Genomic DNA, 14,200 nt, shown 5'->3' with positions numbered 1-14,200 from the left:
GGGCGCTTATGATCGGTTGTCCCTGGCGATGAGGGGGCTGTTGTTGTTGACGTTGTTGTTGATGGTGTCGGGGTTGGTGGGCAAGGGCGTTGTTTGCAGCCGGGGGCAAGGCCGCGATGGCGCTGTAGGTAGTAGGCGCGGGAGCAGATTTGGCGTCAGTGAGCGCCTGATTCTAGGAGTCCAGGAAGCTATCGGCAAACCTTTGGGCGAACTCCCGTTCAGGCCCAGTGGTGAACTGTTTCGCTGCTTCTTCAAATTTAGCGCAGAAGGCCTGAAACACCTTCAACTTCGCATTGTACTCCTCCTCACGGTCGCGTGCGAGCTTAGTGGCTGCTTCAATAAGGGAGACTGGTTGCTGTTCAGTAGTCGGGGCAGGGTCAGAGGAGGGGGCAGGATGGGCGAGCTGGGCCCCTTCTGTGGCCGCAGCAGTAGAGATCGCATTGAGAGGCGAAGACGGCGTTTGAGCCGTCCTCCCGAAGACGGGCGGGACCCCAACAGGTCCATTCACGACAGCGGGGCTGTTTTGTAAGAGGGCAGTGCGGGCTCCTCGATTGAGATTGGCAGGAGTATGGATTCCCAGGTCAAAAGGGTCCGGGACAATAGGCGGACAGGAGGTGGCGGATGCCATCGCCGCCGCCGTGGGCTGCGCGAAGCGCAGGATTGTGGTTGTTGTGGTGCACTTGTTCAGAAGATTGGTGTAATTAGGGCTACTTTCTTAACATCTGCATGCCAAGAAAGTAAGATGACAAAGGAAGGTGTGTGGGCTTTGTTGTGAAGATGCTACGGGCTAAGTCTAGGGAAGTCAACAATAGAACAAACTTACAAATGACAGAGGCCTCAGATATCCCCTTAAATTTCCACACATCTATAGCACCAAAGTCTATTATTAAATTAGATGTAACTTAAGTAATTTCCTTCTATGCTTATTAGATCCAGCATACTATCATATGTGTGATAGAGAGTTAGTTCCGGCATATAATAGATCCATATCCCTGTCGCAACAGGGACATTCTAAACAAGGAGACCAATCGAGATCGTTTAAGCAGGGTCCGTAGCATGACGTACCCCAGCAGCCTTGGAAGATTACGAATACATTCATCGCTTCATTTTAACCCCTTTCCTCCCTCATCTACAACAGGAGGAAGGAGGAGGCCGTAGAAAGAAGTCATAATCATCAAGAGGCAGAAAAAGGACAATGGTTCCGGCCTCTGCTGTCACAGCAGAGTCTACTAAACGTGTCCGCTTGCCCAACTATGCCGGTAACTCTTCTAGCACGTCCAGACCTCGATCCGGGAAGCTCGGATCGTCTGCGCGCCACGCTGTGGATGGCAGCGGTACCACGGCTCCCAGACGTGACAAGGGTTCGCCAGTGTCCTCGGACACGAGCTTATTCGTTGCTGATGTCCCTGACGCGTCAGGGGCTAGGTCAAGTTAGCCTCTGTCGAGGAAGACACTTAGCTCTGGGCAGGATCCTGACGCCGACGCGCACAGCAGTCTGCCGTCCAGCTTCCTTCCGGATTCCACCTCTCGCGCCATATCAAGTGCAGTCACTGCTGGCTTGTTAACGCAACATACATTGCCGTCGTCCGAGGCGCCGGATGATCAGGATCTCGTTGATCTGCCCAAGACCCTCTCCAGATACGAGAAGAAGCTCAAGAAGTTTGTCGGCCAGTGGCACGCATCCCTCGTCAAGAAGGGTATACCGGAGCATCTAGTTTACCAGCTTGCCAAGCACTGTGTCCAGGCCAGTGGCGAGGAAGGCGATTCGGGGACGGAAAGCCATCATGTGAGTCGTGTGAAGAAGCCACTCTTTCCTCCCGTACCAGGCGCGCAGGCATCCACCCAAGTTTTGCCGGATGTGCTGAACAATTATCGAGACAACGAAGACGGCGACATCCCTTCACGGCCATCTGCCAGTCTAATTCTCACACAGGTCCCTCAGACCGATGATGAACCCATTGTGGTACGGCTGGGCGCCGGTGCGCGAGCACCAAAGCAGGCACTCGGCGGGTATGATAAGCCAGCCACTCTGGTGGAGGCCCTGCGAGCCAAAAGCAGACTCAAGAACCACCCCGAGGAGGGAGATGAGGCTTTCGATACCCTAGCCGTTGCCCTAAGGCTGCAAGAAAGGGACTTTGGCGGCAGACTGTCCTCGCAAGAGATCTGCGTCATAGGTACCGCCGTCCTACATGAGGTATTCGGCGGCCGAGGTCAGAAACGGCTCGCTGATGCACTGACACACCTTTATGGCCGCCACCCGCGACACTATCCAGCTTCACCCTACGTTGGGCTCAGGCCGTTCAGCACGACAGCCCCGACATGGTGACGATCGACGACATTCGACTGATCGATATGAAAGTGTCGCTCGTTCGTGAATGGGATCGTTGGTCGAGCCCAGCCGCGACAGGGTCAAATAGAGACATCGAAGACTTTCTCGCCAACAACGGAATAGACGCTAACGCGAGGTTGGCACTTTCAACGAGGATAGCCAAGTATCTCAGCAGGAAGCTCGGTCTTCCTGAAGGCACCTCGGCCAAGAAGATCTATGCCTGGCGACCACTAACAGTGATGGCAGACGTCTTTGGCGCCGGTATTTATGTCTTTGTCTCCAGGAGCCTCTTTACGTGCTATAACAAGATTCATCCAACCGATCGCATTAAAAAAGAGGATAAGTTCCGTGCCATGGCGCTTGCTGTTGCAGACGAGCTCCCCAACCTCTTGGAGATTTGTGAGGCATCGTACAAGCATGTCGTCCAGCCCGTCCTGAAGCCCCTTCTTCCTGGCAATAATATGCAAGATCTTTCCAGGGACTTAAGAGTCCCTGGGGTTCAGATGGCTACAGACGGTGATCTACACAGCTTGCGAAAAACATCCATTCCAGAACTGCTCGGTGTTTGTATACCTCCACGAGGTTTTATAGAGGAATTGGGCAGTGTTACAGGAGGAGATGCTAATGCTGGAACAACATTGGTTCGCCGACAGTCTACTCTCCACGGACATCATCATGATGAAGACGGCAAAGATAGTAACGTTGACGATGATGATGATGATGGAAGTGGGGAAGAAGAGGGTGAGAATTCTGATTGACAGGAACCAAGAAGTCAAGAGGGGATTCTGATATTTGACAGGAGTGGGACTCGATCACATATGTGATAGGGACTGGGGTCTGTATCACCTGTGAGTTTAGATGAATCACATAATATGTAAAAGTGGGGCTTGGATCACATATGCGATAGTGGGGACTTAATCTCACCTGTAGTAATAGACAAACCCAACCCTAACACCTCAGTATAAGTCCAGCAACAGGTTCATCACAGCTTCGTTCTTGTCAACAGAAGGTTGCCAATTGAACGCCTCGATGTATCTCGTTGAATACAGATCTGAGGCAGCAGCAATAGCAGTGCAGCCGGTGTAATCTCCCTCATGAATATTAGCATATCGTGGCTGGTTATTGAGTAAAAATTCGACTACCTCAAGATACCCCCGTCTCGCAGCTTCGTTGAGTAGGGTAAATCCACGTTCTCGAAAGGTGATTCTTTGGTGTGGTCCAGTAACCTTCTCGTAGTAGGAAAGAAGGGTCCTTAGTGCACTAAGGCTTCTGTGGGATAAAGCTGTGTAGAAGAAGGAGATCAAATTGATCTGTTTCGCAAAGAACAGATCCATTACGATCAACCAGAGTCATTGGTATATATGGAGGTTCTTCGCCATCATGATTCTCGTTCGGACCCTGAACGAAATTGGCGTAGGGTGACCTATGTTTAGTCGGAATGGGAGGCATCGTTGTTAATTGTTCAAGTCATCGAAGAGACGTTGAGCTTTTTAATGCATCAGCCAGCGCTCGCAATAGTCCAGACCATTTGGACTATTAGTCCAGACTGCAATCCAAAATCAACAATCAATCCACGACGGGCGTTCGTGGATTGACGGCTAGGATGATGCGTCCCTTGAAACGAGCCGTGTTGATCGGATCGCACCAATAAATTGATCGGAAATATCCAAAATAAAATGGTTGGTACAGCAACAATCATGGGTGCCCTGGTTTTGTAACACCATACCAACAACCTAGCGTTCTTAGCGTCCACACCGGGCGTCCGTATTCCCTGCCCTGATCTACAGTCTGGACTAATAATCCAAATGGTCTGGACTATTGCGAGCGCTGGCATCAGCATTGAGCAGTAAATACATAAAATCAGAATCTTTTGGCCGTTAGGAGTGAGTCATCGGCATGTCGGCCTGTACTTGAAGTGGAGCTGATATATAGCAAGCAAGGACAGTTCACCTGCTACTTTAATTGTGTGGTATTTTAGCAGTTACTTAAGTTGATCTACAGTTATATGTATAAACCCAAACATATAGCAAGTAAACGGGACAATTCGAGAGATTTATAGCTTGCCTGTAAATGATGATGACTTCGCTATGTCTCTTTACTTCATCACACTCCACATTCAGCTATGCCGGGGAATTTATACTCCGAATCGACCACGCTATCTCCTCGTGACTTTCCTTATCTAAAACATATCAACCAACATGATTTTGTTCTCGCTTCATTCAAATCATCCCAGCCAATTCCAACTTTTGCTGTAACCTTCTTCTTGAGTTCACATTCATCCAGATACGATATCTACACCACCCATCAATCAACACCTCTGACACCCGCTTCGAAAGGGTACACAATCTTCATCAGACGCGTCCTCATACTCAAGCTTTGTCAAGATGTCTGACATTATTAAAGACATGATGGATAAGGTTTGGCTGTTCCCGCGCGGGACCAAGCTGGAACCTGGAGGCAGAAAGAACCCCGATAATTTCCACCACTTAAGGTACCGCGACTGGGTTTTTAGCGTCTACCGTACCTACTATGGTAAAGAGTCCGATAAGCATTGGCAGGCGCTTCTATACTCTTTGAGACATCAGACTAAACTGGCATTTGGGGCGTTTGATGACGAGGAGGAAACAGACCAAGATGATAGGCGACGAGTTCAGGAATTATTTCATCTCGATGTCCGGGAGGATCCCTCTCGTCTGGATGGTCTCGATGTTCGAGGTCTTCGGGATTTCTGCAACGCTGAAAAGCTCAAAGAGTCCAAAGTTACGGATAGAGAGGAAAGCAACATCAAGTACCACGTGAGCACAAGGCCCCACGAGGGTCGAGCTATGGCAGATTATCTGTTCAAGTTTGTTTTGCTCGCCGATGAAGCTGTTTTGAAGGATATAGAAAACGGCGAATTCGTCGTCAAGACTATCTCGTTGTCGTGGGATGGTTACTCGGGATGGGGATGGATGAGAATCCCAACAGGCTATCTGTTAGAGCTCTGGATATTTCTGATGTGGAATAAACATCGGACCGAGTCTTGTCTTCGCTTTCACGAACCTGAAGCAGAACTTGAGGAAAGTATCTGGCCTGGGGACATGGCACTTTTAGATACTGGAAGATGTTCCGAAATTCGCGGATGGCCTTATTATAGCGGCCAAAAGGATGACATGTGGTAAGGAAGAATGAAGAGACCCATTCGGTAGACTTTGATTAAGATACAAGAACACTTAGTTACCTTTGATACAAGTACACATAAAGTATTTATCGCATCATACCGATACAGCTAAACCCCGACTCTTCTCATCCGCTTTCAGCTTCAGCAGAAAAACTGCTGAGAGCGGGTAGCCGATTGGCAGACATTCAAAGTAGAGCCGATGTATAACAAGCGAGTAGAGTCACCTGCACATTGGTTATGTAGATAAAGCAGCTACCTAAGTTATATATATATAACTTTAAATACATCACATCTCGAATGAATGGCACAATTAGAGAATTATCAATTGTCCAGATAAAGAATAAGAAAACAAAGGAAGTTAGTGGGTTTGCTGTGCCATGATTATGCAACAACTGTAGTGCCTCAGGCCTTGTTGGTGGTTGACCCATCTACAATTACTTGTGCTCCATTTATGTACGTAATTTGAGCTCGGGCTGTGACTCTTTCGCCGGACCTGACCAGGTTCGCCGCATTAACCATAACCCCACTTCTCGAAGTTCGAATGTTAACCGACTTTTACATAAGTATATCCCATGACCGACCAACACATAATATTGTAGTCTCCTGTTAGGCTTTTTCCTGTTCTTTCAGCTAATCCAACTATCTATCTATGACCATGTCTTCCTCTACCGATACAGAAGATGAGCCGCCATATTACCGTTTCACTGAAAACCCAAACGCTGAGTACAAAAGTCAAGGACTTAAGAGACCTTGGCCAGTACCCATGGCGATGCCTCATTCGGATGGTTTAATTCTATATGAGAAGCCAACCTTTAGCCTTCTGTATACAATAATTCAGCAGAACGACACCAAGGCTCTTCAACAATATCTCACAATTGCACCTTGGGCTGTCTCGATAGAGCCGGTCTTCGCGAACGATCTCTGGGCCGTCCCAGACAGACGCTCTTCTTCAGACGGTGGCGCCTCTTACGGCGGTATGAACATTAACTACTTACAGTGGGCGGCGCAGGGAGGAGGTCTTGGTGTATTCAAAATCCTTCTGCATCACTGTACGAAGGGCAAAGATCCTGAGATAAAAATTAGATTCGAATCTCAAGAATTCGAACTATTGAATGAAGCCGCCAAATACGGTCAGGTCGACATGGTCAAATTCCTACTCGATAACCAGCCACGATACGCCAGCATCTACGAGCGAGACTCAAATGGTTATACTGCATTACTGTCAGCTGCTTCGGCGCCTAACCTCTATTTGCCTACTTCTCTACAAGAACGACGACCTGGAGCTGCGGCAAGCGAAGCAACCATGAATTTGCTACTAGATCGAGGTGCGTGCGCATCCGATGTCTTGTATGGAAACCAAAAGATACGTAACACAGTCCTCACTTTGACTGTGGAGTGGGCAGGTTCACGATTAATCAAAAGACTCATTGATGGTTTTGCCAGTATTGACACCAAGGTGCAAAGAGGCCCGTGGGATGAGAAGTTTTGGAATCTGCATGACTGCACTTTCGAGGCTAACGCACTATATGTTGCCTGTACCCACGCAAACTTCGAAGCTGTGAAGACTCTCATTGATTGCCGAGGCTCCGAGGTTGACGTATCAGACGTTCTATGGCAGCGAGATAGTCGTGGAAGTACTCCTCTTCATTGGGTGACTCAAAGCCACCTGCCAAGGGAAAACTTTGGATACTCGAAAGACGCTATCTACGATAAAGCACGGAACATTATGAATATCATTGAGTTTCTGTTAGACCTAGACCCAACCGCTATCAATGCCACGGATACCGATGGAAATACACCTTTGCACTACGCCACCCGGTCACCGAGTCGACACGATAAGATGTACAGCCCTATTTTTCAACTCTTGTGTGCCAGGGGTAGCGACGCTGGCATACGGAATACAGAAAGTCAAACGCCTCTGCACACCCGATTTCGTCTGGATGATAGTGGCAGAGTTAGATACTACTACTTCGGCAAGGCACCCATTGATGCAGCTACGTTATTAACGTTACTCGCTCATGGCGCGTCTACGGCCGACACGGATAAGGCTGGCAACACGCCGTTGCATATTGCAGCGGCAAATCTAGAATGGGACGATGCTGTATCATTCTTTCTTCGCCACGGCGGCGACCCTGCACTTCAGAACTTGAATGGGCAGACATCTCTTCACCGAGCTGCCGCTGGTACGTACTTGGGACGTGATCAGAGGTACAAAGCGCCGGAGAGAATCAGGGCCCAGGAGGAAGTACTATCGAGACTTGTGGAAGCTGGGGGAGTCGAGTTGATGGACTTGGCAGACGCAGAGGGAATGAATCCAAGACAGATATGTCATAAAACGAGGCAGGGGTGGAAAGAGCTCGATGGCCCCCCGAGGCGAACTGGAAAGGGGAGGGGGCGAGGAAGCGCTCGTAGGATACATAAGATCTAGAGCATTAAAATAGACTGGTTTCAGAATTGGATGTCTAAATTAGATTCGGAGAAAGCAGAGGTCCATCGCATCTTTCTTCCCTGCTATTGCCTAGCAGCGATTCGCCGTCTATCATCTTGTGATTGACAGTGGCAACCGCTTAGCCCTGTGTGATAACGCACTGAGGAGCTTTCCAACCAGTGTCATTTAAGACATGTTGATGTCAGGGTATTACAGGGAATCTTTTAACAGGGCTCAAAAGTGAACTCATACCCTGACTTTATGGATCAACGACGGCGGATTGGGTGGCGTGCGGATAAATAGTGTTCCGTGAATGAGTCGTCAGTCGGTTATAAGTTGTTGGTCCTTGGGGAAAGGCCAACTTACCCTCTTTTACCACTGCGACATTAACGGCTGAACTTGGAATAATCGCTCCTTTCCTTTGCTGCCACGCCTGAAACTACCGAATCTTAATCAACCAGACCGCCGCAAAGATGATCGAAAAGATGGTCGAGCAGATTTCTAAATATTGGCCTCCCGGACCGCCTGCGATGCAACAGATGGAGAGCAAGGATCCCGACATTCTTCAATATTACCAGCAATGGGGTTTCGACATCTATCGCACATATTACGGCCCAGGATCAGACGAGGCTTGGGGCAAGCTTCTATATGCTCTGAAACACCAGACAAGACTGGCATTCGGACACTACGATGGTCGGGAGGATGCAGATCAACGCCACGTCGACATACTCGAGGACTTGTTCTATCTCGATGCTCGAGCCGATAAATCTCTACTAGATGGGCTTGATGTCCAAGGCATTCGCAAATTCTGCCGGCATGAAAACACCGATAAGGATCGAGTCATGTCAGTTAGCATCCATGACTATGTATTACTTGCCGATGAATCAACACTGAAAGATGTTTCTGGGCGCGAATTTGTTGTGAAAGCGGTGTCTCTGGACTGGAAACGAGGGCACCGAGGCTGGGGATGGATGAGGATCCCAACAGGCTATCTGTTGGATCTATGGCAACTACTGATGCTGAACTCGATGCGAACTGAGCTTGCGATTGACTTTGATGGACCTGAAGAGGACCTCGGTGATTATGTCTGGCCTGGAGATCTGACTCTTAACAATACAGGGTCATATTCGGAGATTCGCCAATTCTTGAAGCACTACAGTGGCCAATCCCCACGCCGTTCATTAGAATGCGACAAAGAAGCTTAGAGGACACTATTGTATTCGACTTTGTCTTCCACCCGAGGCTATGATACACAAATAAACTCATACCCCAACCCAACTTAGGGGCAGCCTCCTGTCTTCGTCTCTCTAGCTATACTCGTCAAAGCGCGATCATTTGTTGTCTCCTCAAAATGCGGTATGGCAGCGTGCCACTGGTTCACACATGTATTGTCTACACTCTTGGGCTTCGAAATCTACTTGATGCAGTGATATGCGGCAGTCATTTCCTCAAAGCTTAAAAGTAAAGGTAATAGGAGAGGTAACATTTTTAAGCAAAAGTAGAATACAACGCTAACTAAACCACCTCCCAGATAGATATCGCTTTTCTGAAAGCATGTTGGTAGGTGTCTGTGTCCTTCTTCCAGTTTAATTATCGACCTCGCTCAATGGCACGATTTGCAAGTGACGCTATCTAGAAGGCCAACATTCGTGAATGGTGAACACGGTGATCACGGCGAGTATATTGTATGTTCTATATTCTATGTACAATTGTCCACTGACTCTAACCGGGACCTAACACTACACAGATACAAATGGTCTTACGGATCAGCATTCTGTACGTTGTTTACCCGAGCTCCGTTAAGGTCAAAGTTGATTTGAAAAGCCTGGGGACCAGGGCTGTATTCTTGATCACCCCAGCTGCTCCCTGCTGGGGGCAGGTTTCCGTTCCTGGCGATGGGCCAGATCCTCGCTAGGTTAGCAGATCTAAAAACGCCCGCCTGGTGAAGCCCCATGCCCTGACAGATGTCGAATTAGTGACCGCCCGCTGCAAGTAAATGGAGCACAGATACGTACAAACTCATTAATAAGAACAGCCAATTGTGGATCCCGATTGGCGGTAATTAAATCGTTGATCTGAGAAGTATAGTCGCGGCCAAGATAAAAGGCTGGCCCTGGCGCTGGTCCGTGTTCCGGAATCCTGCAGTTGAAAGGTTCTCGTCGCTGGTTGTAGTTCGTCAGAGCTCCTGTGTTAGAACTGCCGCCAGCGTATGAGCTGCTGTATCTGAATCAGAAACATATTAGCACTATAATACCCATCAGGTAGAAGGCGTACTTACACCCACTCGGCTCGGTAATCAACTGGTCCTCTGTAGCCTCGAGGAGGATTTGGCCGATGGGTACCCTGACTGTGATACATGCCAAAGGACGAGACACCAAGGTAGTAATCGTTCACGCCGCTCGGCTCCGTCCAGAAGGTGTTGGCATCTAAAGGGATGTGGAAATGAAAGACAACCCATCGGTCTACGGCGTTCCGGTGACTGCGATCGCGGTACAGGTTTCGATACGAGTTGGCTGGATCTTCTACACCAGGAGAGGGTCCAATCCAGTAAGCTACCTCAAGAATGACTTGACGGCTCGTTGGGCTCGGGGGGAGCCAGCGCAAATAATGCAAGCTTAGGTGGCCGGCTTTGATTGCTTGGAAAATATATGCAGCACTTGGCTGGACCCCGCCTTTGCCCCGATCTGTCATAACGTTGACATTGATAGTCCGAGCTTGAATATCTCGCTTTTGAGCTTCAGAGCCGGTGCTCGACGGAACCTCACAAAGAGCTGCTGGAACTGTAGCTAGGTTTTCCAAACCTTCTCTTGACTCGGCGAGATCACAGAGTGCCATCCTGGCGACAGCTCTGCCGGAGTACCTGGGTCGGCCATTCCAGTCGCTCTGATACAGCAGCTGCTGAAACGTGGTGAGGTTGGCAGCGCTTTGGGCATACCCAGCTGCCCTAACGTCCCTGTTGTAAATCTCCGTCAAATCCAGGCGTGGTTCTCGAGACGTGACCCAAACTCCCATGATGGGAAGGAGCACAGCTAGAACCGCTGAATTGTCTGTAGCGCGACCCAGGAGAAGATTCCGTGCGCTGAGCCCCTCATCGGTACTCAGCCCATCATCGCCGCCGAACTCAATCTCTTCGTCAGGACAGACGGGATCTCTGAGAAATCTTTGCAGCGCATAGTCAAACTCCTTTGCGTCCTTGTCCTGGTACACTATAATGTCGCGCTCGTCCTTGTCAGATTCCTTGTCGCCAGCGCAGCAATATGCTTCAAAGCCGTAGGTGCACTTGTCAGTATGTGCAAGGTAGCCAGAGGTACTCCATGACGTGCTGATATCCTGCGCAGCGATGCGAGTGGACCCATGGGGACAGGTATTGGTACAAGCCTGTTCATTGGGGAACGATACCTCATGGCCAACCCACTCACAGTTCTTGAAAGGCTTGGGAGTCTCAGTGCAGCAGTAATTGTACTTCTTGCCTTTCTTGCAACTCTTCTGACCACCAAAACCGCCTCGAGATCCCACAACAAAGGACGAGAAGCCCTTGGGACACGTGGAGTCGTCGTCGTCGTAGCAATCTACTGTCCATCCGCACTTGGACCAAGGCCCAGTGGAATCAGTAGCTTCACAACAAGCGGTCTGCCACCCGGACTTCTTGCAACCTTGGTGATGAGTGCCGACCGCGACTTCGCCTGCGTTACAGCCAACCGGACAATGGTCGTTGCCTTGGTATCCTCTCCATTGACACTTTGGTACCTTGGAAGACTTGGGGCAGCAAAGCGTCTGTACCTGATCTTGACCCGGCAAGCATTCTGTGGCGTCCAGCATAATCTCCGAGTCCTTGCCGCCGCGAGCGATCTCCGTATAGCCGCTGGGGCACGTCTGACCGCAGTTGGTAAAGTAACAGAAGTCCTGGGAATCCTCTCTCTTATCAGGTAGTTTGATAGTAAGGCCGCTACCAGAGTCAACGTTGACCTTGATACCAAGTGCTGCTGCTAGTCCGTTGGAGTAGGAATGCTTGTCGTCGTCATAGTCGACAGCCCAGACCAGCACGCCACTCAGGCACTGAGACTTGAGAAAGTTGGCCTTAAGCTTCCACGTATCCCTGTCATCGTACGAAACCCATTGATCGTTGTTCCATTGGATTGTCTTGATGGCAGCGTCCTTGTACAGCTTGGGCCTGAGCTTCTTCTCACGAATGAGATCTGAGATCTCACTGTTAAACAGGATTCCAGCTTCACCGCTGCACCCAGCATCTCCTGCTGAAAGGTATGGGCAACCAGGCTCAGAACAGGATGAGCTTGCCAGTGTAACAGATCGGCCGTAGAATGCCAAGCCCAGCACAACCTTAGACGGAGAGACCTTGTTACGCCAGAGAAGATCTAACGAGCTCGTGATCTCAGTCAAGTTGGTATGCGCTCCAACAAACGCGCCCGTCCACTTGTTACCGATATCCCATGCTCCATGAAGATCATAGCTCATAACATTGAACCAGTCCACAGATGGTTCAATGTTCTCTAGATCAAAATGTTGGAGATACCAGTAACTAGTGGGAAGAGTAACAGAAAGGCCATACTTGTAGTCACCAAGAGCGGACTTGAGTCGCTTCAAGAACCTTGGATAGGCCTTGAAGTCAGACTGACGGCCACTGCGGTCTTTATCAACTGGATACTCCCAGTCGATATCAATGCCAGTAAAGCCCCAAGTCTGCATGAAGAGGGTCAAGCTAGCAAAGAAGACGTTCTGACGTGTCTCATCGGCATTGACCAAGTCTGAAAAGGTTGTCGCTGTTGGAGAACCCTTGTCAGAAAAGGCCCAGCCGCCAATAGACAACCAGAGCTCTTGACCCGAGTCTCGAGTCTTGAGTGAAGACAATTGAGAGTAAAGTTGTTGATCTCCTGCATTGGCGGGCACGACCTTGAACGATTTGGGGTCGATACTACCGAATGCAAAGTAGATGTGGGTGTAAATGCCCTGAGGGAAAGCGTCGGGGATCATGGGGTTGCATTTGCGGGTTGCACCACCAGAGCCATAGTAACCGATCACACGCTTGACTGACTGAGAGCCAATGTTACAGGAGGGTCTCTTGACAGTTTCTTTGCCGCAGAACTCCTCAGTGGTACCGCAGAAGCCAAACTTGCTGCAACACACATTGAGGGGACACTTGGTAGCGTTGAAGTACTGCGAATCCCACTTGCCTGGATTGCATTCAGCTTTGTAGGTACAGCTGTTGATGCACTTGGCCTTGCTGCAGTAGTCTGGACCAGTGCCGCAGACATTATTGGTACCACAGCAACCGACCTCGCAGGGCTTGTTCTTGTCGCAGTGTATGTCTTCTGCGACCGTGAACGGGGTCGAGGTGAGCAGTAGAGCAACCAGACTGGTTGCCCACGTCAACCTCATAATGAAGATAAGAACGAGTATTGTTTAACCAAAAGAAAGATGATGTCTAAGTGGAAACGTGTATCAAAAGAGTGACAATAAATGAGCGATTGTATAGACAAATGAAGAACAAAGAGTAACAAGGCAATTGATCAGCTGCGACTCGACCATTGCTTGACATAGGCAATAATTACAAAGGTAGTAGAATATTTATCTTGAATAACACTTTTACTCGAGTACAACCGGAGAAGGCCCCCTGTGTTGTCCCATTTCGGAAAGAAGTTTACCCTCGGCGTCACGGACCCTTACAGCGGGAACATGCTTGACTCGAAGGTTAATTTCATGACTAACTTGCGCAGCGAGCAAGCTGAAACAGTAATTTCTGCAGTTCGGTCATTTACTGGGTGTCTTTGTTCCATTATGGAGTAGTAAGCTTTGGCAAAAAGCATTTCACACCCTAGTTATCGGCTTCAACGTGCCGAACATTGCCTTGATCCGCGAGTCCATCACCTTCTTCGCCTTGGCTTTGACCTGGAAAAGGCTATTCCGTGCGTCTTTTGTTGGTCCTCAGTGTTTTTTCGGCCTGAAGTCGTTACGATTATGGATACCTGTTGGTTCTCATGATGCTAGTACTCTTTGGGGCCGCGGAACATATATTCTCGGTCTTGGCGGGATCCATCTCCCGGTGTTTGCTCGAGTTGTTCGTCGCACGCTTTTCTATGGTTGGCCAAATTATGGTCAATGGAGCAAAAGCGGGTATTGTAGATCCCTGGTCTTCGTTCTTTCACACCTCAACAGGGTACCAACCAGGGTCAACGGCTAAGGTAGCATGGGTAAAACTTCTCACGATATCCATTAAACGAGATCCACAGACAGTGACGGAATTACCCGCTCCAACGCGTTACGTTAC

The 14,200-nt window shown here is 49.3% G+C and overlaps 6 protein-coding genes across 6 annotated transcripts in view; 4 read left to right on the top strand and 2 right to left on the bottom strand.

The window, feature by feature from the left end:
* FOXG_14334 (uncharacterized protein) overlaps positions 1 to 628 on the bottom strand; it is a gene marked incomplete at both ends in the record, with an annotated part of 2,147 nt that extends 1,519 nt beyond the window's left edge. The window contains one exon of the mRNA XM_018394403.1: positions 201 to 628. Within this exon, the coding sequence (XP_018254527.1) occupies positions 201 to 628 (428 nt within the window). The remainder of the gene's footprint in view (positions 1 to 200) is intronic.
* Positions 629 to 1,195: 567 nt separating this feature from the next.
* On the top strand, positions 1,196 to 3,087 carry FOXG_14333 (uncharacterized protein; the record flags this gene model as incomplete). Its single annotated transcript, XM_018394402.1, has 3 exons — positions 1,196 to 1,413; positions 1,459 to 2,194; positions 2,296 to 3,087. 3 exons carry the CDS (start codon positions 1,196 to 1,198, stop codon positions 3,085 to 3,087), a joined length of 1,746 nt encoding a protein of 581 aa, XP_018254526.1.
* Positions 3,088 to 4,713: 1,626 nt separating this feature from the next.
* FOXG_14332 (uncharacterized protein) lies at positions 4,714 to 5,490 on the top strand (the record flags this gene model as incomplete). The annotated part of the gene is made up of 1 exon (XM_018394401.1): positions 4,714 to 5,490. The coding sequence occupies one exon, from the start codon at positions 4,714 to 4,716 to the stop codon at positions 5,488 to 5,490; it is 777 nt and encodes a 258-aa protein (XP_018254525.1).
* Positions 5,491 to 6,144: 654 nt separating this feature from the next.
* FOXG_14331 (uncharacterized protein) lies at positions 6,145 to 7,917 on the top strand (the record flags this gene model as incomplete). Its single annotated transcript, XM_018394400.1, has 1 exon — positions 6,145 to 7,917. The coding sequence occupies one exon, from the start codon at positions 6,145 to 6,147 to the stop codon at positions 7,915 to 7,917; it is 1,773 nt and encodes a 590-aa protein (XP_018254524.1).
* Positions 7,918 to 8,390: 473 nt separating this feature from the next.
* On the top strand, positions 8,391 to 9,122 carry FOXG_14330 (uncharacterized protein; the record flags this gene model as incomplete). The annotated part of the gene is made up of 1 exon (XM_018394399.1): positions 8,391 to 9,122. The coding sequence occupies one exon, from the start codon at positions 8,391 to 8,393 to the stop codon at positions 9,120 to 9,122; it is 732 nt and encodes a 243-aa protein (XP_018254523.1).
* Positions 9,123 to 9,548: 426 nt separating this feature from the next.
* On the bottom strand, positions 9,549 to 13,480 carry FOXG_14329 (uncharacterized protein). The gene is made up of 3 exons (XM_018394398.1): positions 10,196 to 13,480; positions 9,933 to 10,140; positions 9,549 to 9,874 (listed from the first exon to the last, which is right to left on the bottom strand). The coding sequence occupies exons 1-3, from the start codon at positions 13,309 to 13,311 to the stop codon at positions 9,677 to 9,679; spliced, it is 3,522 nt and encodes a 1,173-aa protein (XP_018254522.1). The 5' UTR covers positions 13,312 to 13,480; the 3' UTR covers positions 9,549 to 9,676.
* Positions 13,481 to 14,200: the final 720 nt, after the last annotated feature.

This window comes from Fusarium oxysporum, chromosome 15, assembly GCF_000149955.1.
Source record: "Fusarium oxysporum f. sp. lycopersici 4287 chromosome 15, whole genome shotgun sequence".
Lineage (NCBI taxonomy): Eukaryota > Fungi > Ascomycota > Sordariomycetes > Hypocreales > Nectriaceae > Fusarium > Fusarium oxysporum.
This window is presented reverse-complemented; position numbering and strand designations above follow the sequence as displayed.